This window comes from Heliangelus exortis, chromosome 1 (assembly GCF_036169615.1).
Source record: "Heliangelus exortis chromosome 1, bHelExo1.hap1, whole genome shotgun sequence".
In the NCBI taxonomy this organism is placed as follows: domain Eukaryota; kingdom Metazoa; phylum Chordata; class Aves; order Apodiformes; family Trochilidae; genus Heliangelus; species Heliangelus exortis.
In genome coordinates this window covers 171,218,192-171,240,409 of record NC_092422.1, presented here as the reverse complement: position 1 = coordinate 171,240,409, position 22,218 = coordinate 171,218,192, and the positions used below count along the sequence as shown (strand labels likewise).

The following is a 22,218-nucleotide window of genomic DNA, read 5'->3' as shown; positions in this document are numbered from 1 at the left end:
AGCGGAGAACTGGACGCAGCCTTTCCCCGAGGGAGAGACAGCTGTGGGACTGCACGGTGCTGCTGTCCCCGCTGCTCCGGCCTCAACCCGGGCCCCGGGCACCCTTCCACCCCGGCCTGGCCGCGCGCCCATCTGTGCTCCGGCAGCGGCCGCGGCTGCGTTTGAGCCTTTGCGCGGCCCGTAGCCGGGCCGCCTCACAGCTTCAAGATGGCGGCGGCGCGGCGCGGGGCGTGGGAAGTTTCCGGGCCGCCTGTTGAGGTGAGTGCGGGACGGGGCCGCGCCGCTTCCCGCGGGTGCGGAGCACGGCGAGGGGGCCCGCGGCCCTCCGGGGCCTTAACTGGGATTGCCTCGGTGCTGTGCGCCTGGTGTAGGGTCCCGTCACCGCGGAGAGGGGGGGCGAGGGGAGCTGGGTGTCCCGGGGAGAGCCCCGGGGGGACGCGGCCTCTCTGGGCCAGGCCCGGGCCCTAGGGGACGGGGACCGACTGCACCGAGCAGTTTCCTGGGGCGGTAACGGTGTTTCCTCGGCAGCCCCCGCCTGCCAGCGTCCGCTCTACGGAGCCAGATACCGTCACTAAACTTCCCTGGCCGGGGCCAGCCCAGCAGCCGGTGCCTCTGCCAGCTGCGCTCCTCTTGTCTGACACCCGTAATCCGGGCTCGGTATTAACACTTGGAAGCTCATGGAGCCGTTTACCTGAGGTTTAAACCTGCAGTATGCTAGTGTTAGCTACCTAGGGTTTTTTGTTTCAAAAATCTCTCACAGAGTTGCATTATTTAAGAAAAAAGCACGGAAGTGAAAGAATAAAGCAAAAGTGGGCCCAGTATTATAGGTAGGCCTCACCTGGACCTTAAATGGACTCCAATTAAACTATTGAACCATCTTTAGATTTTGTCTCTTTTTTCTACGCTTTTTAGATAAATTCAGGTAAAATCTACAGTGGGAATCAGAATCAATAGAATTATTTTGATTGGAAGAGACTTTAAAGATCACCCAGTGCCATACCCCCTGCATGGGCAGGGACACCTTCCACGAGATGAGTTTGCTCAGAGCCCCATCCAACCTGGCCTTGAACACTTTAGGGGGGATAGGGAGGAGGTGCTTCCACAACTTTTCTTGGCAACCTATTTCATTATCTCACCACTCTCATACTAAAGAATTTCTTCCTACTGCCTTATCTAAGTCTGCCCTCTTACAGATTAAAGCCATTGCCCCTTGTCCTATCACTACATTCCCTTGTAAAAAGCTCCATTCCTTTTGTAAAAAGTTTCAGGTACTGCAAGGCTGCTGTAAGGTCTCCCTGGAGCCTTTTCTTCTCCAGGCTCAACTCTCTCACCCTGTCTTCATAGGAGAGGTGCTCAGCCCTCTGATCATCTTTGTTGCCCTCCTTTAGACTCAGTCCAAGAACTCCATGACCTTCCTCTTCTGGGGGCTCCAGATCCAGTTGGGATGTAATGAGAGTAGAGTAGAGGGGAGAATCACCACCCTTGACCTTCTGGCCATGCTTTTTTTGCTGCAACTCAGGATACAGTTGGCTTTCTGGACTGCAAATGCAGATTGCAATTTCGTGCTGAATTTCTCAGCAGTCAACCTAAGTCCTTCTGCTCAGGGCTGTTCTCAGTCCATTCTCTGCTCAGTCTGTTATTGTTCTTGATGTTCCTTTAGGAATAAACTGTTGCATAGTTTATTCTCTAAATCTCTACTTAGACCCTAGGCTTTGCTTAAAATTGTGTCTACAGAAGTTGGCAAATACTTAAATGTGGGTGCACACATTCTGGTTCTCATCTAAATGTTGTTTGCTCAGATATATAACTGACTTTATATTAGTTTAAAAACCAGCCAAACACAGCATCCCAACTTTGACCAGTCTTTTTCTAAACAAAAACAGAAATGAGTAACAAATAGCTGTGTTGCAAAAAATAAATCAGATATTGAAGTTTCTCATTACAGTTGTCTGAATTGCTGAGTTGCATTTATTTGGTAATAGCTGTGTGATGGGATACATTAATCATGAAAATGTTCCTCTTTTCACCAAAAAGTTGGACATGTGTTTTAGTTAGAAAAAGCCTAATGATTAGTAGTGTGGTTTAGTCGTTCATCTTTTTGGTTACTGGCTAGAAGATGGGGAACAGGAGGTTGCACTCCAGGTCAGAGCTGTCATTTTTTGAGTACTTTGTGCTCATGCAGACTTTCTGTGTCTTTCTGTGAGGAAGGGGCACATTCCCCACTCCTGGCACCCAGTGCAGCACGTGGGGTGGCAGCAGAGGAGTTCTTGGTTTGTGTTTAAGATGTGATGGCAGCAAAACTCCACTTGACACGAGCTGAACCAGCCAGAGTAGTTTTCTGTCAGAGGGCTGCTTGCCTGTAAGGGAGTTTGCTGGTGTAATGACCCCACCAGCAAATTATTCAGCAGCTGCAGCAAAATTTTAAGCCAGGGGCTTAAAAATTTTAGGCAGGGGCTGACACCCTTTGCATGTGAGGCAGCCTGCTGACTTCTGTGACACTGCTGTCCAAGGGAATGACTGTAGTGTTAGCCCCTTGACTTGGGAGGGCTCCAGAAAAGCTCGGGAATCAAGATAACAGGAGAGCCTGGCAGATGTTCAGTGGTAGTCACACATCAGTGCTGTGAGTTGGGAGGACACGGGAAGCTGTTCCTCTGAACTCATGGTTTGAACTAGAGATAACTGGAGGTGGAGAGAAGGAATATGTAGGAGTTGTTGGCTCAAGTTGTCCACAAACCAAATGTTGATTGTAGTGCAAGAAACAGTGAGGCTGCCTACAGTGCTATGGTACCTGATACAGTGTGACCTGGAATGTGACAGCTGGAATATGATAGCTGGCTTTGGGTTATGGTGCTGTTAAGTATATTGTCAAGTGAGGGGAGAAATAGTGTAAGATCTTAAGCATCCAGCCAACTCACAATGAAGTTTATATGTATAAAACATTAAAAATAATAAGTACTATGAAATCTATCGATTTATAGAATATATATATATCTATAGAATCATATGTGTGAGAAGGGATATGTCATATTTATACCATGTATGATTAAAAGGTATTATTTGCCACTAACACTTCTTTTAATTATTCTTCAGGATTTCAGTGATTCAAGACGACTGTTACTGAAATGATACTACAGAAGTCAGCTACTGGATTGTGTTTGTTGGATGAAACACCAAGTATTTACTTTCAGTCAAGGGTGTAAAACCCCCAAACTACAGTTCACATGTGTAGGTCACTGCGTTACTGTCTCAGTCATTGTCTCTACACAGCAATGACAAAGCTGGAAGAAGCAAACAGAGAAGTGAACATGCACTTATCAGTCAGATACCTTGGCTATCTTGCCAAAATCAACTTACTGGTTGCCATTTGCATGGGCCTTTATGTCAGATGGGAAAAAACTGCAGATGCACTGATTTTGGTAATATTTATTCTGGGTCTCTTTGTTCTTGGAATTGCCAGCATACTGTACTACTATTTTTCAATGGAAACAGCAAGTCTGAGTCTCTCCAATCTTTGGTTTGGTTTTTTGCTGGGCCTTCTCTGTTTTCTTAATAATTCTACTTTCAAAACCGATGTGAAAGAAGAAGCCACTAAATATTTGCTGCTTTCTTCCATTGTTTTAAGGGTATTATGTGCTTTGGTTGAGAGGATTTGTGGTTGTGTACATCATCGACCAACTCTGCTGACAACAGTTGAATTTTTGGAGCTTGCTGGCTTTGCAATCGCCAGCACAACTATGCTGGTAGAAAAATCTATTAGTATTATTCTGCTGGTCATGGCTTTGGCCATGTTGATTATTGACTTACGTATGAAGTCTTTTTTGGCAATTCCAAATTTGGCAATTTTTGGAGCCATTGCATCCCTACTCTTTTTTCCATCACTGCAAATCCCCACAAACCCATTCGCCTTGGCCTGTTTCTTCAGCTGCCTCATTTCAGATCCCCTCCTCGACGTTTACTTCAGTGGACTTTCAGTTACTGAACGATGGAAGCCCTACTTGTACCGTGGTAAAATATGCAGAAGGCTTTCTGTCATCTCAGTTGGGGTCATTGAACTGATCTTTTTCATACTTGCAGCCTTTAAACTACGCTTTTTGGATCTCTGGTATTTTGTGATACCCGGTTTTTCTATTTTTGGAATTTTTTGGATGATCTGTCATGTGATATTTTTTATAACTCTTTGGGGATTCCACACAAAACTAAATGACTGTCACAAGGTATACTATACCCATCGTGCAGAAAACAACAGCCTGGACAGAGTTATGGCATCTAAAGGAATGCGTCACTTCTGTTTAATTTCGGAACAGCTAGTATTTTTCAGCCTTGTTGCAACTGCTGTTTTGGGGGCTGTTTCTTGGCAGGTAAATAATAATTTCTTTATCTTGATCTCCCTCCTTAGAGTGCTTTTGAAAATTGCTGGCTTCTTAGAATTCCTGTGACATTTGATGGTATGCTGTGACTCAGCATCTCCAAGATGGAATCCTTGGTTTCACCAGCATGCACTTCAAATTTAACACTTTGTACTACCTTGACTGTGGCCTGCTGAGGCAACTGGGACGTTCTTCTTTATGTGGGCAGAATGGGAAGAATTAGTGCTTTCAAAGCAAAAGAAGTGTGCAAAGTTATTTTAAGAAATGTTTTTGCTTTTGAGTTCATTGTGCCACAAAATTTGTTTTCAGGTTGAACCATGCTGTTGAACCCTAGTAGTGCTCACTGTATTGGGGACTTTTCTTATGGACTATTTTAATTGAATCAAGGCAAATTCATATTTTAAGAATGTAATTTTCCTTATAGTGATTCATATGTATTGTAATAGTTAAAATGACAAACCAGACTCCACCTTTCCTCTTCAAAAAGTAATTTTTATTTCTAAATGCTTAGTGGGCTGAGTTTTCAGGATTTTGTTTGGGTTGGTTTTGTTTTTAACAAAACATTTCTGCAGAGAAAAACTGGTGACATTAGTATGTGTTGAAAGAGATCTTAGAGATGGTTTAGATGCCTTTCCATGAAAGCAGCAGCTTAATGTTTATTAGTTGTTAAAAAAGCAAATCAAATAAAAAATTACTAGGAAAGGACTTGAGGTATCATTATGGCACTGCACAGCATAAGCCTGTAGTCTCTGTGCTCTAAATAACTACAGTGCTCACTTGCCATCCTATAGATGAGAAGACAAGCAAAGATTCAGAGAAACATAATGAAGTTCATTATAGACATAAAACAGTTTATGTGGAGGGAATTAATAAACAAGTATACTTCAGTCTGGAAAATATAAAACTAAGTGCAAATATGATGAACATACAAAGTATTATGTGTGATGTGGGAGAAGGTAAACAGTAAGAGACAATAAATGGTTCAGTTCCAGTGCAAAAGTTGATGGGAATCAAGTTGGCAAGAAGCAGGTTGGAGCCCAGCAGGTCAGAATAGCTCCTCATAGAGCATTGAGTTACATCTGGGGCTGAATATCCTGAGTGGTGTTTGCTGAGCCATTGCAGAGGCTCAGGAGGAAGCTGGACAGGTTCATGGAAACAAATTGACAAATTGATTATGGAGGATTTTTTTTAACTTAAGTTTTCAGTGTATTTTTCCTTACATTCTTAGGAATGCTAAGTATTCCTCAGTCACCAGTTCTTCAAAACATGTTTGCTTTTTAGTAAGTGTTACTTCTATTTGAAATCTGTTACGTGTCACCTTGAAGGTGGAGCATTTATTTATACTTTTCCTCATTCTGAAGATGTTTAAGCTTGTTTAATGATGCTGCATTTGATAAGAGAGGTGGCTTGAAATCACTCCATTGTCTGCCATTTGACTTCCTATGTGGTGAATAGAATTGGCTGACAAACAAAGCCTTGGAAAGGTATTTTATAACAGTCAACTATAAATAATTAGACCTAGCATATAAGGAGTCTATCTCAGCTGTGTGTGTTAGATTAAAGACAGAAAGGGAATGGTGAAAGGGAGGGATTCTGTTTCATGGAAAACTGTCACAGGCACATTATATATGCCCTTTTTAATGGTTTTAATAACTGTAATACTTGTGCATAATACAAAACTTGAATGCATGGAAGGTCAAGACCTAAAGAGACAGTTCTCTGCTCATTGGTGGCTAGAAATATTCTGTTTGATTAAAATTACCAGTGAAGTATTGAGCCTGTAGAGTTAGGTCAGTTAACTCTGTTTCACACACAGTAGTTTTGTGACTTACACAGAATTGTTGAGGCTGGAAGTCCTGATAGCCAAGGACCTTTCTTTAAGGGGAGCTTAGCCCTTCCAAGGGTTGAAAGTCTCTATTCCTGCTGCTTTGATATGTGCTTGGGAAGAGTTGTGGGTCCTGAAAGCAGAATCTCTCTTCAACAGATCAAACTTTAAATGTGAAGAGCAGAATCTTTAGGTTTATCTGAAACTGGAAGATAAGCTCAGGAAGCATGAAAAGTATAAAAGTAATTTGTTATAGCTGGTTGCATTCAGAAGTGGTGTAACAGCTTTTCAGTGGGACATGTTTCAGCAGGGACACAGTCTGTCTGCCTCTGAGAATATTCCTTCCTTTAGCTGCAGTGGAAAGACAACTTGACTTGTTGTAGGGATGCACTGAAATTTTCCTTGCAAAATCTGCACAGAGTGTTCTGCACCTGCCTTTACTACATTTGTGTGAATAATTTCAGTCTATCAGATTGATAGACTCTGAGTAACTCATTTCAGCAATTACTCACTTGCCTGTCCCTAATTAGGCTCTTGGGGTAAGATCCAGATGGGGCAAGATCCAGCCATGCAAATGACTCAAGCATTACTTCTTTCAGAAGCCAATAAAATGATGAAAAAATTGCAGATGTAGGTCTTGGAATTTGCAAGCAAATTCTTGGGAAGGTTTGGAGGAATCTTTTTCTCAGAAATTTAAAATCAGATTTTTTTAAGATTCTGTGCCAAGGTAACAATAGAGTTTTTCTGAATTACCAGCCAAAGATAATTGTCCCTGGAAGACCTCTATGTAATATCACCCAGAGAAAAATTAACTATATCAGAGACAGATGAAGTATTGTTATGCAGTACTTTCAGAACATTATTCTTGTTTTTAGTGAATTTTATGCCTTAGTAGAACAATAGTATATATGATATACACATCACAGATTAAATACCTTTTTTGAAAGCAGTCTTTCTCCTTCATTTTCTCTTGCTTTCTTCCTGACTTGTATTTTTGATCCAGCCCTCCTCAGGCTCAGTTTATCCAGTTTCATTTCTTTCCTTCCCTGCCTCCTCCTACTCCCCCCCTGGCCCCAGAGGCCCTGCTGCATCCTCTGGCCTCTCAAATAGTAAGACATACCCATTTTTATTATTTTATTTTATTTTATTTCTCCATCTGGTCATCTTTAGTTCCACCCCTTCTTTTCTTTTCTGACTTTTTTTTCCCGTCCTTGCTGATTTGACATTCATATCTGTGTCTTGCAATTTCTTCACAGATTTGTCTATTCAGTTCCTTTTTTAATACATTAATTCCCTTTTTCCCTACTCTTGTGTCATTTCTTAAGCTGGATCCTAAATTCCCCTTGCTCACTGATCATCATTTATTCTCAAACTCATTCCCCCTCCTGCTCATTTTTGCTGCCCATCTTCCACCCTCCTGGGCTGTCTGCCTCACCAGTGCTGTCCCAGTGCTATGGGAGGTTTCCTGCTCACATCCAGCACACCTTGCTTGCTGCTGTTGCCATCACTTCCAGAGGCCCTTGGTCTTGAAGGGAATCTCTCTGACAAGAGAATGAAAATATTCATTGTTAGTATAAAGAATCTGATTTATGTGTTCAGCCTCCTGTCATAATCTCTGTGATTTCAGAAGTGAAAATTTTATGTTTAAAAAAAAAAATCAGAAATCCATTTGCTGTGCTTTTAAATTAACAACCAGTTCTGGTTTTGCTGGGACAAATGCAGGTAGATAGAGCACAGGCTTTCCTGTGGCTAGGACAGGAGTCAAAGATGAGAAACATAGCACATTAGTTCTATCTGCCAGTGAATGTGACAGCTATTTTCTGCACACTGTTTTATGGATTTTTTCACAGGGATGTTTTGATAGTCAGAACTTACGGATTATTTATCGTTCTCTAGAGACTATTTTTCATTCAATAATTTGTTACAATGCAGTTTCCTCTGGTAGTTGATCTACATTGTAACTTCATAAATTTTGTCTTTAAGCTCTTACCTGTGATATACCTATTTTGTTTTCATTTGGAATAAATTACCCATCAAATATTTGTAGATGAGTTGTCACATTGTTGTTTTTCTCCTGTGTCGTCTTCATCATGGAGAATATACTTTGTTTTTCAGAATCACTGAACAGTAGCTGAGCATAACTTTTTATTTTTTATTTACTTAAGCATCTGTATGTGTATGGGTATATAAAAATAAGTAATCATTATTTTTTGCTTTTAAATACACAAAGACATCTTTGTAAGCCTTCTCAGTTGATGATCTGTTACATATAAGCCTGGACAGCCTGCTTTAGGTGGCCCTGCTTGGCCAGGGGGGCTGGACCAGGCAACCTCCAGGGGACTCTCCTAGCTTCAACCATTCGGTGTTTCTGGGATCATCTTAGTTGCCATCTGTTTAGGAATTTCTTTTTATTTTAATCAGAAGGGTTATTCTATAGCTCTTTTTTACTGGCTTCCAATTTAAACTAGTGTTTCTTACTTTGTTCTTGGTTTTTTTCTTGCTCCTCATTATTTTTGTCAGTCACATGCCAGTAAAGCTCCACTGCTAAATACAGTTCCAGAACTGTTCCACTTCCAATGATGATTTAGTCCTTGGGAGTGGAGTTGTCCTATCCATGAATAACAAATTCTTGTCTGTAAAACACCTCTAACTTCTTCTGGTTGTTGTACTTAACAGTAAACATTGCTTGAAAAGCTAAAGAAAGTGGAGAGGTACTAGAATCTCACCCATCTTTTACTGCCTGGCATATCAGTCAACAGAGACAAGAAGTTTATATTTTTTTTACCTTCTCTGCATGATTTGAAATAAGAACACACTTTGTATTTCCTAAATATTAGTTTAGAATAAGACAGATAAAGACAGAAAGGATTAAGCAATAAAATGGCTCCTTGTGTTTTCAGTGGGATTGCTGGGATGGTCTTTGTCTTGTTTGCTTCCTGAGCAGTCTGTCTGGAATCAATGGGCACTTCCAGTGCAGGGATGGACTGCAGGGTGAAATTGCCAATGTAGTTGAAAGCAGAGTAAAAATGGGTTGAACAGATGAAAGAACAAAATCCCTTTTTTGCTTTGCCATCTGCTCCATTAAGGATCAGTCATCAAGTCTTTTGGATTTAGTAAAGCACTGGCAGTCTCTGCCTGGCCTCTTAGCTGTTACCATAAAAAAGGGACCTGTCAGTAATTTAAAGTAATTATTAACTTATTGTATATTATTTGTTGCTATTTCAAGTTTTTATAGTTCAGGTACTTTAAAATGCCATGAGTGCTGAATTAAAATATTTTATTATCTTACTGTAGAGGTGCTCTAAACAGCATAAATAATTTTTGCATTTGTTAGTGATGCAGTAGTTCTGTATCAAAACTGTTGAAAACATGCTGATGGCAAGTACCAGCATCCTCACATTAGATGGATGTCAATAAATATAAAATATCCATACTAGAATATTTTCCTACTGTCTACAGGTGGTTTAAGGTGATTATTAATTGTATGGATTTGGGGGACATTATTCTGAAAATCCTTATTTTCTGACACAAAACTCAAGAATCACTATGTGAATGCTACTCTGCACTTGTCCTAAATACGTTCATTCCATCTGCTCACTCCTTCATTGATTCTGACACTGAGTGTATCCAGAAGGATGTAAAGTATCTCCTGAGGTGACTGAAAAAATGATGTTCATAAAAACCATCGTGAAGCTTCTAAGACTGATGTGTGCTTCATAGGCACACATTGCTCCTTGTAGGTTCAGATTGTTAGCACCAAAATATCAAATTACATTGTATCACAGTAAATCAGACTGCAGTATTAAGATTGGCATTGTAACCTCTTGATGGACCTGTAACACCCAAACTGGTATTGTAGCTCTAATGTTAGCAAGGCAGAGAACATATTAATTGCACTTTTGTAATAAGGTGTGCAGGGCTGTGGGTAAGGGGAGGCTCTCCATGGCTGTTCTGTAACATTAATTGATGTCTGCTCAAAATCATCCTCATGCCCTTGAGAGCTAGAGGCTAAACAAATACAGGTTTCGTTTGTCATGGATTGTATTGTTCAAAATAGAAGCAGGTTGTAGTTTTCTAGTGATTTCAGATGTTGAAATTTTAGAAAAATACTGTTTGTTAGCAGTTACCAGTTATTTGTGAATAGAGCTGTCAGTGAATAATGCTGTCACTTATCAGTTAATGTCAGCTTCTGGTGTTTATTTGTGTTGTAAATATTGCTGTCACCATTTCAAAGACACATGGATGAGATGCTTCCATCAGAAGTGTACTGGGGCACTTTTTAAAACCCAGACAGGGAGTAAACAGTGTTCTTTCTTAGTGCAGGAAGCACATTAGATGGGTAAAGCTGTTCTTTCAGACCAGGTCATGTAATACCTATGTATTTAAGAACTGAATATTGAGTTAGTGCAACGTGCCAAGAAGAACTCTGTTTAGGTGTCAATTTTGTCAGTATAATTTACTTTCCAAATTATTATAGCTTTGTGTATTAAGCTGAACATCAAATAATTGAGTGCTAAACAATAAGTCAGTATCCAGTATATTTAAAAAATATATTTATATTTATCAGTATATTTAAAAAAACACTAGTATTGTAGATTTATGCAGAGGGTGTCTAAAACATAGATGTGATCAAAGGCCACAAGATTCTCAGGACAGAAATCTGTAGCTATGAATTTATATCCTTTGCTACATAATAAACATTAGTATTTAATAACTGCATCATGGATATTAAAGTTCTTGGTTAATTATATATTATAATACTGTTTCTACCTTTCCTGAAGCATTTAATGCCTCGTTAAACCCATTCACATTATGTTAAAATAATTAAAATGAATCTGTATTTGTTCTGTCTTTCACTGACAGTTGGCATTTCAGAAGTCCATTTTTACTTTACTAGTACTAGTACTCATGGGGTTGAGACTTAATTTTTGAAACTGTTTTTTTTTACAGAAATCATCTATGTATCAGTGAGTAAACTTTTCCCAAAAAAATAGGAACCTTTTTACCTACAAAATAGGAAAGCACAATGTAGGTTTTTCCCATCTGATACATATGTAGCTGATAAAAAAATGGTCTTTTTATTTGCAATAATCATAAATGTTTTCAGGAGTCATCTTTTGTGTGATACATAGTATTCCACAAAAAATATTCTGAAAATTCTTGGCATTAAAGAGCAAGAATATTTAAATGTGTATTTTTAATGATGAAATACAGCATGCTCTGATGCTAGGTACATATTATTCTGTGTTGTACTTTACAGATTAAGGCCTTATTGCTGATTGTGCAGATATTTACCAATATGTTAGGTGCATAAATAATTTTGTGGCACTTGGTGTTCCTGTTTAACTGGGTAAAGCTAAGCTAGAATCAGGGCTTTCAAATGCTAGTCCTGTGCTGTCAGTGTTGCCATATGCATTCCTTTCAGAAGTGACCCCTGCTTACCAGTCACCTTCTCCCAAGCCTTTCATTTGTCTTTAGAGTACTTCACCATGTAATACTATCACTATATAAAATGGGGAAAAATAAAAACACATTATGTATGACTTGCGTGTTTCAGGACCCATTTATGTTTAATCAGACAAGGGAATTATTCATAAATCCATGACAAGCAGATAGGGATTTTTTCATGCAACACCTCACTCTCTCTGTTTTCTTTTTAGCCAACCAATGGGATCTTCATGAGTGTATTTCTCATCGTTTTACCTCTGGAGTCCATGGCTCATGGGCTTTTTCATGAGCTGGGAAACTGCTTGGGAGGAACATGTGTTGGGTATGCTGTTGTGATTCCCACCAACTTCTGCAGGTATAGTTACCATGTATTTCAGCTTCTAAGTACTGTTACATGTACTGTGAGCTTGTAATGATAATGCCTGCTCTTGCTTATATTTTTCAGTAATTAAATACATTTTTTACTAATAGGTAGAGGTTGTGGTTTTCCTTTCCCTCACCTTCCAAAAAGAATGAGTAACTCCAGCTCCACCTTTTTATATGTCCTAAATTTGCTTTTAGAAAGTCAATGAATGCTTTACACACCAATTATGTGTAGGCAGATTTCACAGTCTTTGTCTACTGCAAAGGATTGGGGCACTTGTCTGGGTGTAGATACTTTCTATGAGGAGATTTAATAAACCAGACAGATCTGTTCAGAACAGTTTTAAATTCTATTAAATGAGATTGTATCTACATTTAAAAGACACTGAAATTGCAGTAATGTGGCCTACATGTCAGTTACTGGTACTGAGAGTTTACAGCTGATTTGTGTTCCCATATAAATGTTACCATATGAGAAATGCTTGAGGATGAAAGGACTGTACAATTATTACTTGTCCATTTGTGTGTTTTTCTTAAAAGCTTTAAACTTCTGGGTTCAGTGGGTAGAGAAAACAATTAATGGGCAAAGAAACAGAAGGCAGTGTGCTGATCTTAGATCATTGTATCTTAAATAGTGTGAAATACTGTAAAAACAAATTTTCTGAGCTTCTGATCTACAGTCTTCAGCTATGCAGTCTTTTAGCAGAATCTGTGTAGTCAATTATTGTTAGGGATTAAAAAAACATTCTATGATTAAAAAAAATATTCCAAATTTACATTACAATAGAAATTAATTATTTTTGTTTCCATGGCAACAATTTAATTATTTCATTGTATTATATTGTTCTGGCTCTGGCAGTTCCCTGTAATTCTGGGGTGAATGAGATACTCTCAGGTAGCAGTATGTTTAGGATCTGGCAGAACTAAGTTTCCTCATTAACAAAACTTGACTGTTTCAGTGGTGGGCCCAGTCAGCAATTTCTGAGACAAACAGTAATGATGATGAATTCAGATGAATTCACTATAACTGTAGTACTGGAATATTTAGCCTTCATGAAGGCACCAGGCAGGTGAGGAGGAGGTGTAAATTTAATTAGCCAGACCAATAAAGAAACCAGGTCACTTTACCCACTGATTTACAAACAAAATACATGAAGAATACATACATGCATGTACATTTGTCTGTAACAACAGAAGACATATTTTGTATTAGTTGATTAAGGCCATCTCCTTATTTTCACCTCTTCATGTCTGCAACTGAGCATAAATTGGGACAGCTGATCAGTCATGATCCTTATCTTTATCAATATTGTATTGGCTGATGAGTGATGAATTAATTTCATTTACTGAAAATACAACCTGAAGAGCACTCCCATAACTGGGTGCTTCACAAGATCAGCTCTCTTATTGTCATGATTGATGAATCATTTATGTAAATGATATGTAGACTTAAAATTAAAAAGTGTGTTTTTTCACCCCCTTCCTTTCACTCTGCTCTCTGTCCCACTCCTATTCCAGGAATAGCATGGGGTTGAGTAGGACTATGCTTTGAGGTGAGGAATTGTGACAGAGGGAGGGGGAGATAACAGTCCCTCACTCAAACACAGTATTTTGAATTATTTATAAACCATACATTTCAAGTAAATTTGAATTTAGAATAGTGCCACATCATAGCAGAAAAAATATGCACAGGTGAGAAAAATCTTGAATTGCTAAAAGTCTACTGAGCATGAAATAGTTGTAAATCCTAATCATAGCTGGTTTTCTTTTCTCTAGTCCTGATGGCCAACCAACTCTTCTTCCACCTGAGCATGTACAAGAGTTAAATCTGAGGTCTACTGGCATGCTTAATGCCATCCAGAGATTTTTTGCATATCACATGATTGAGACATATGGTTGTGATTACTCTACAAGTGGACTGACCTTTGATACCCTTCACTCCAAGATCAAATCTTTCCTTGAGCTTCGGACAGCTGATGGACCCAGACACGATACCTACATTTTGTATTACAGTGGTCACTCACATGGCACTGGTGAATGGGCACTGGCAGGTAACTCTTTTGTTGGGCTTTTTTTATTAATCGTTTAGGTATCGATAAAGTTCCAAATCAATTAATTCTTTCTTCAAAAAAATCATACTGTATTTGATGTTTTGGTGTTTGGAAATTGATGTTTGGAAATTCATTGTCTGATGGTCTAGAGAGGGAAAGAGCCACCAGTCTGGCCAACCTGGAGTGTGGCAGGGGAGCTCAGGTCTCTGTACACTTGCTCAGGTAGCTGTAGCCTAAATTAAACTCAGTCTTCACTTTTAGACTAAGGGCCAAGGTAACTGTTACAAGAAAAAGAAAGTTTCTGTGCTAAAAGATGCAGTGTGTAAATGCAGTGGTGGTCAGCTTTCTCACAGTTCCTTTTCAGCTGAAAAGCTGAAGGCTGTTTGAGTCTGTAATGGTGCTACATATTTTGATCTGTGATGTTTCGTGACAGATGGAGCATTGGGTCATCAGCTCCAGTAATGTGTACCATCCTCTGACGTCTGGAGAGGATGAAGAGAGATGGCACAAATAAAATATAATGTTCAGATCTAACAGAAAAAGTAGTGCCTCACTGCCAGCTTATGCTGTGGCATGGCACAGCAGTGGTAGCGTAGTCTTTGCTTTGTAATGACAACCTTAAAAGGACACTTACTGGATTTATGAGGTCATTAATGATGCTTCCCTGTTGTTGGAAGCTGAGATGTAACACAGTAGTGTATAAAAGAAACTGTTAACTAGTCATGCATAAAGGATGAGCAGTCAAACGACCTGGGAGGTCATGTTCTCTGAGGGAAGGCAAAGGCAAGATCTGGGCTAATGAGACTTGTCTCTGTTGCTGAAACTGTCAGCTGAACTGCCTGTGAAATCTGCCAGAGAGACAGATGTGGCCAAACATACAGATTTCTTACACAGCTTGGTGCCTTAATCTTGTGCTGGCTGGTAGAAGTCCGTGTGTTTCAGGTCAGTAGGGTTAGAAGCTGAGTGTGTATTTCTGTGTGTATATGAAGGGTGAGAAGGTTTTCTTAGGGCAGTGCTACTGTTTTGAAATCACCTGCACCCCTGTGTAGTTACACTAAAATAAAGTTTACCTATAAGCCTTTAAAACATGAACAAATAAATAAGTTTTTAGTGCTAACTGACACAGAAGGCTTACCTAGAAAAGGGAAACTGCTTTTACACAAGTCTCTGCAGTAAATAACCACAGATCATGTACCAAGGCAAGTCATTACTGTAGGGTTGTATACTAAGATTTCTTTGTTAATAAATTTTCCAGGTTTGCATTTGATGTGGGTTTGTTTGGGGTTTTTTTGAGAAAATTTTAGCTCTGTAATTTGCATGTACTTTAATTGAGACAGCATGCTCAAAGCTTTAACTCTGAGCTATTAATGTGAAGCACTATTTTGTCACCCCCTTACAGGTAGAAATGTGAGCCCTGAAATATGCAGCTTTGCTTTTTGAGACGAATCTTTGCAGTTTATTTCCTACTAACAAGATTTCAAACATTGCTGCATATCAGCAATGAAAATCATTATGGAATTAAAACACAATTATTTCAAATTCATGGGTTTCTACCTTTCTTCAAAAGGTTGATGAGTTCAATTTAGCATGGTTTTGTTGTTAGCCTGTATTGTACTCCAACTTGCCAACACCTGGCTGTCTCAGTTCTTCAAATCAATAGTCATTGTGGAGCCTGTGGAGATTTATTTACTTGTTTGCAAGATGTTTTCCTCAGGCACTTGAGTAAGTAGCCTGCTTTTCAAGGCTGCCTGGATCTTGCAGTATCCATTACACTTAAGCAGAAGGACTCCCCATTACAGGCAACCTTGTTTAATTACAATCTGCTCTTTCAAAGCATTGTTGGAGCTAGAGCTGAGATGGAACATGAGAAGTTGGACAATCCAGTTGCAAGCATTTTCTGAGCTGATAGGAAATAAATACTGTGGGAAAATTCATTTGAGATTTTTTTTTTCATTGAGGTGTAAATCCATAATATTTTTAATTTTAACTTGCTTGATGATCTGAAGACAACTTTGTCTGTGGAGTGAATCTCTCAATTTCTGGTCATACAAATTTTTCAAGCCAAAACAGTGGTTGTGCCTGTAGGTGTCTTTCTTTTTTTGCTTTGAAACTGTCAGCTGTGTTGAAACTATTTAGAAAGAAAGTCCTTTCTTTTCCTTGAAAGAGGAGTCTTTAAATATTAATAAGACCACATTAAAAATAGTAATTTTTTGTTCCTTAGGTTATTAAGAATTCAATACAAAATAAACTCTGTTTTAGCTCTTTCAAGATTTTATCAACATGCTGTAATTTATTTCACCCTGTGAGGGAATTTTTTCTTCTTTTTTTCAAGCAAGTTAATGGCCTCATCTGGCACAGTAAATTGGATGGAATCAGTTAATATCTCTCTCCAGACACAATACAAGCAGGGAAAACTTCTGATCTCTCTGTCCAGGTTGCTAAAATAAGAGAGTCTTAGAACCCCTGGTCAAAATTTCTGTTTCTGTTTCTTCCTGCTACTTGTAAGCAAGTTTCTCTTCTTTCAGGAGGTGATGCTTTACGACTCGACACACTTCTGGACTGGTGGAGAGAAAAGAATGGCACTTTCTGTTCCCGACTCATCATCGTTTTAGACTGTGAGAACTCTCAGCCTTGGGTTAAAGAAGTAAGAAAAGTAAATGACCAGTACGTTGCAGTGCAAGGAGCAGAAATGGCCAGAGTTGTAGACATTGAGGAAGCTGACCCTCCCCAGCTTGGTGATTTCACCAGGCAATGGGTTGAGTACAACTGTAACCCTGACAGCAACATCAGCTGGTCCGAAAAGGGACGTACAGTGAAAGCAGTGTATGGTGTGTCAAAACACTGGAGTGACTACACTTTGCACTTGCCAACGGGAAGTGATGTTGCCAAACACTGGATGATGTACTTCCCACGGATCACCTACCCATTAGTACATTTGGCAAACTGGTTTTGTGGTCTCAATCTGTTCTGGGCCTGTAAAGCGTGCTTTAGGTGCTTGAAAAGGTTGAAAATGAGTTGGTTTCTTCCCACAGTGCTGGACACAGGACAGGGATTCAAACTCGTCAAATCCTAATTAGAAACCAAAGAGGAAATGACGTGAGAGTTCTGGGAACTTTCTCACTTTACTGTACGTAAAACTTTTTATATGACTGTTTTTCTGAAAAAATTTTGCTACACTCACTTTATTGAGCTCTTTGAGCAGCTAAAGTATATGCAACAGTTAGAAACTGCAACCTTAAACAGAAAAGGGTAGGACTATGGTATTTAAGGTTTTTTACTGGTCTGTATGTACATATGTTAGAGACTTATTTAATATGACCATTCATTTTGGAGACAGCTTGCATGTTCATATGTGTTACTGTAAGCAGCCTTCACTCAGATTCACCAGTGTGATGGACAACAGCTTCTGTGACTGTTATAGCCTGCTTATTTGTCATTTATATCCACTGTAGGGTTCAAATACCAGGAATGAGACTGATATTCCAATCAATATGTATATATATGTTCTTTAAATTATACAGTGGGGTTAAGAGTATTAGAAAACAGCACTGAGCTAAAAAATAGAATGAATAGCCATTGTAGGTAAGTAGCTACCAAGGATCTTTAGTTTTACTTGCTTCTACATCTTTAGCCCCTGCCTCAGTTCTCTGCTGCCATCAATGGAAATTTGCCACAGGAAACAAGGAAATCAGACAATCCTCTAATGTTCTGATGCTGCTTGGACAGTGTTTTCTGGAGTGCAGTTTTAAAAATTTTTCAGTGTTACTTTAAAAATTCAGTATCTTGCCTATGATCTTTATTTTATTGGAGTTTTTCTGCAAATATTCCCAGTAGTTAATTCATATATGGAATGAAAAGTGCACTGAGAGTTCTCCCTCCTCTGGTAGGACAGTTCTGTCTTCTCCAGGCTCTTACTAATTTGTATGTTGAAAAACTATCCTGAAGAAAAAAAAGCAAAACCCAAGGAGTTTAACAAAGAAAATAATCCACAGATAAAAGATGGAAGTACAAGTGTTGCCTTGCTTCCATGTTTATCTTAAGTCTTTGTTGTGGTTAAGACCTTAATTCTGTAAAATGCTGAGTACAGGATTAGACAAATGAGTTAATCTATTAGAACCATGAACAAAGTTTGTCAGAAAGATTATTCCCTTAGGACAAGAGTGAATCCCAAATATTCCTTAATTCTGTTATTCCAGCCACAAGATCTTAATCTTAATTCTTCCATTTACAGAGCTGGATGGGCCTCAGCCTTTCCTCTTCAGTCAGAGAAGCTGCAAAGCTTTCTGATCTTGTTTTTTCAAGTGCAGAAAACAAGGAGTGAAACAACTAAGCCCCTAAGACAGTAAACTTTGTGGTGCATTTTATGCATACACATGTGCAATCCAGGAGACTTTGAGTTTACTTTTGTTCAGTTTCCACCAGTATTTTAATAAAAATGTTAGGTATTAGCTGATTGTCTAAAATATAACAATTTTTTTTTCAATACATGAAAATAATTCAGGAGATCTACAATTCTTTGCCATCAAGGGTTTTCCTAAGTTGAATTTTTTAGCCATCTAAGTCAGAGAATCTGCTAACACTGATACCCACTGGTAACTCTTGAAAATAAAATGTGAGATCTACAGTAGTGAGAATAATTTGCACCCACCAACTCCAAAATAGTGATTTTGTAGGATTTACAAGTGAAATGTTTACAAAAGAAGACTCACTTGATCTCTGTTTTAATATTAATTTTTCTGTGATTGTGCCTATTAGATTTGTTTCGGTTTTGCTTTCAAATGCCAAAGGTCAGGCAGACAAATCCCTTATGTCTGTTTAATAACCTCAGTCATCCTCTGGAGCCTGGGCTGGGTACATAAGCTCCTCATTCAAGCATATAAATTGGATACTTGAAGTTAACAAACATCTGTCAAGTTGCAGAAAAGCAGCACTGCTTTCTCCAAAGAAGCAATTTTCAGCCATTCCTGGTCAACAACCCTTGAGTACAGAGAAAAAAAGATTGCATAAAGGCAATCATTTGTTTTTTAGAATCATCCTTATTTTAACTGCTGTTTCAGAAAGTCCCTCTGATGGAAGCATAAACTGTTCCAACTACAGCACTAGAAATTTTTAACAAATGGCACTATAATAGTACCTGATAGTCATGCTCTGAACATTTGGAAGTCAAGAAGTTAGTCCTTTCTGTTTTGGAAAAGCTTTGAATGTCAACCACACCATGTCCTGCTAATTATAATGGGTAAATCTTACTCTCTACCATCTACTGTTAAATTTTTATGGACATAATGTGTATCTTTCTTCTTGTATATCAAAGGGAACAGGAAAATTGCAGCAATGGGCCTAGATCTGGGCAGAACAAATGCAGTGTTTGGTGCTGATCTTTTGCCTCTGTTTATTAAAGTGTTTCCAGCTTATTTATCACACTGATAGATTTTCTCTAACATTGACTGGGTGATCTTTTGCAGGTTGCTGAAAGTTATCGACTAAAAATACAGCAAAAAATACTATTTGCAGAATTAATCAAGTGTTTGCAGATTTGTTTCAGTTTTCTCAATGAAGAACTCTTGTGTTCTGAATTTGAAATAGTTTTAGCAAGAGCTAAGATATCCCTACTTTTGATTTTATTATTTTTTAAACAGCAAAGGGATGGTAAAGCTGCTGATCTAAACAAAAAATGTTTACAGACATTCAAAACTGTGAGGCCTTTTTGGACAAAGAGACTGTCTTTTTTGTTTCAAAACACAGTAACACCCACGGTGTGGGTTGATAAGCCTCAGGAATCCAACTGTATTAATTGCCTATTTCTAGACCAATTAATACCAAGGTGTCCTACCTACCATGGCCCATGTTCCTGGGTGGAGGGGGAGATTTCCAGTCTCTGCCCAACCCCGGGCACCTTCCTGAGGGACAACACTCCAGGAGCTCCTAATCCCAGTGAGGAGTTCCCCCTCCCCTCTTTCCTATATGAAATACACAGGCAACACTTAAAAGAGGAATTTAAATCTAGGTCCAAAGAATTCTAGATATGCTATCACTTACATACAAAGTGTTTTTCTTTTCAGTAACATGTTTACAGATTGTCTGGGTGGAGAAAATCTGAACTATTTTTTCTGAGGCTTGTCTCTGTACTGTATATTCATACACTTTGTTATAAAAGTTGCTATAAATTTATATCACAGCAGTAATTCTATGTTGACTTTGTTTCTTTTACCTCCTGCATAGTATTAGCCTTGCTGAAACATGCAAATGCACTAAGTCCTACAAAATTAAATCTTTAAAAGGAATTTTTATTGAAAATTCATATTAGTATTTTTCTCTGAACAAGTATTAGGGGGAAAGAAGCCATTCTGCTTTATTTTTGCACTACCAAATTTATGTTTGCAGGTCCTTATACTTTGTTTGCTTTGTGGTTGCTGTTGTCCAGTGTTCAGTTCAAGTTTTTCCCAGAAATAATTTCTTTCACTTTACTAAATGTTCCCTTTGTTTTGCAAAGACATAATTAATGCTATGCTAGCTGTAAAGCACCTCTGTTGCCAGCAGTAGGCAGTATAACTGGGTTAAATTACTCATTTATAAATACCTTTTTGTGAGAGGATTTTTTAATGGACATGCCAATTTTAGATGTGTAAATAGATTTTTTTTTGATGTGTGTATTTGTGATATTGCTTAAATATATTTTGCTGGTTTGGATGATCATTTCTATTTTGTGTTTTTGTTTATGTCCTGATCACTTCCAAAACTTTTGTGGTCTCTCTTGAATTATGTGGATTTTTTTCTGTACAGTTTGCTTCAGAATATTTTTTTTAGCTGTAATCTGCAACAGCGTTTACTGAAAATACTCCAAGGGTTATTTGTAGTCTAATAATTTAATAGAAATGAGAAATATGAGCTTAAATTATTAGCACACCTTTCACCTTGTAATTTTTAAAGCACTTAGCAAACTAGTAAAGAGGTTGTTTATGCTTTAAGACATTATTTTATAGAGACTTAATTGAAGATTTCATTTACATAAATATTTTTATTCAGTCAAACCTGTCATCTCCAGTAAGGTCTGACTCTCAAGTTAATGGAGCGTTCCTGGCTGAGTTATACCATGCCTGGGAGAATGAACCAGAAGGACACTGTGACAATCTAATTCACAATTCAATCCATTACTTTTGTCACTTCTTACTCAGTGTTAATTAAAATTCTGGTTGGTCTCAAATGCAGAGGCAATCCTAGAGAGCAGCACAGCTCCCCCTCAGTGCTGCCCTGCAGCCATTCTCTGTCTCTGGTTGGAGTCAGGCAACCCAAGGTTCGTCTGCATCCATGGCACAGGGTTTGGGGTTTTTGGGGTGGAGGGATTGTTCATTGACTTTTTTGGTGATACAAGAGATAAAAGTCTGAGTAAATAGCCATATGAATGTTCAAACAATGTTTCTGTGTTGGAAACCAGGTGTAGCCTAAGGGCAGCTAGGGAAAAATATTTTATTTACAGTATTACTAGGGTAGAAGAATAAATTTTTAGAAAGCTTTTCAAATTCAGTTCTGCCTGAAAATTGTCCTGTTTCTGAAAAGCCATCTGGTTTTGAAACAATGCAGTTGTCACTTAGGAAAGAAGATGTCACAGGCTCATGGGAAAGTACAGTATCCAGTTACATTTCAGTACTCTATGTGGGACGAGATACAGTAGTATTTTGGAAAGAAAACAATTCTGTTGATTTGGGGTTTTTTTACTATTAAAAAAAAAGCCCACAACACTTTGCAGGAGAAAAAAAATGCAAGCCCATTCAATTGGAGCAAGGCATAAAGACTTTGATCAGTGTTACCTGCTGCTCCAGCACTGCACTCAGCCAATCTCCATCAGCTCTTGAATACATTGCCCACCACCACTGCGAGGTGAAATACAGATATGCTGGTTACCACTGTGTCAGACTGGAGACCAGGAGCCTGGGTCCAGTAAAGGCCCTCAGCATGCTCGAGCTCAGCTTTGGAGTGAGACCCAGCACAAGCCCAGTGTCCTCACCCAACCAGACACACCTTGGATGTTGTGAAGGGTTGGTCACCCTGCAAGGCAGCACTCAAGATACTGAGTAGGAAGCTACTCCCAACAGGTGCCTGCAGCATCCAGCTGCTTACAACTAATGACACAGAAATTTAAAGCTTTGCTTCTCATCAGCACTGAATT

The 22,218-nt window shown here is 38.8% G+C and overlaps 1 protein-coding gene across 1 annotated transcript; it reads left to right on the top strand.

Annotated features, from left to right (window-relative positions):
* Positions 1-185: 185 nt before the first annotated feature.
* TMEM168 (transmembrane protein 168) lies at positions 186-20,747 on the top strand. The gene is made up of 5 exons (XM_071733645.1): positions 186-258; positions 3,091-4,358; positions 11,853-11,995; positions 13,780-14,054; positions 16,580-20,747. The coding sequence occupies exons 2-5, from the start codon at positions 3,222-3,224 to the stop codon at positions 17,125-17,127; spliced, it is 2,103 nt and encodes a 700-aa protein (XP_071589746.1). The 5' UTR covers positions 186-258; positions 3,091-3,221; the 3' UTR covers positions 17,128-20,747.
* The last annotated feature ends 1,471 nt before the right edge of the window (positions 20,748-22,218 follow it).

Coding starts and splice junctions, on each gene's coding strand:
- TMEM168 (XM_071733645.1), top strand. CDS start 3,222: ATGTGTAGGTCACTGCGTTACTGTCTCAGTCATTGTCTCTACACAGCA. Junction 11,996..13,779: donor ATTCCCACCAACTTCTGCAG/GTATAGTTACCA, acceptor TCTTTTCTCTAG/TCCTGATGGCCAACCAACTC. Junction 14,055..16,579: donor TGGTGAATGGGCACTGGCAG/GTAACTCTTTTG, acceptor CTCTTCTTTCAG/GAGGTGATGCTTTACGACTC.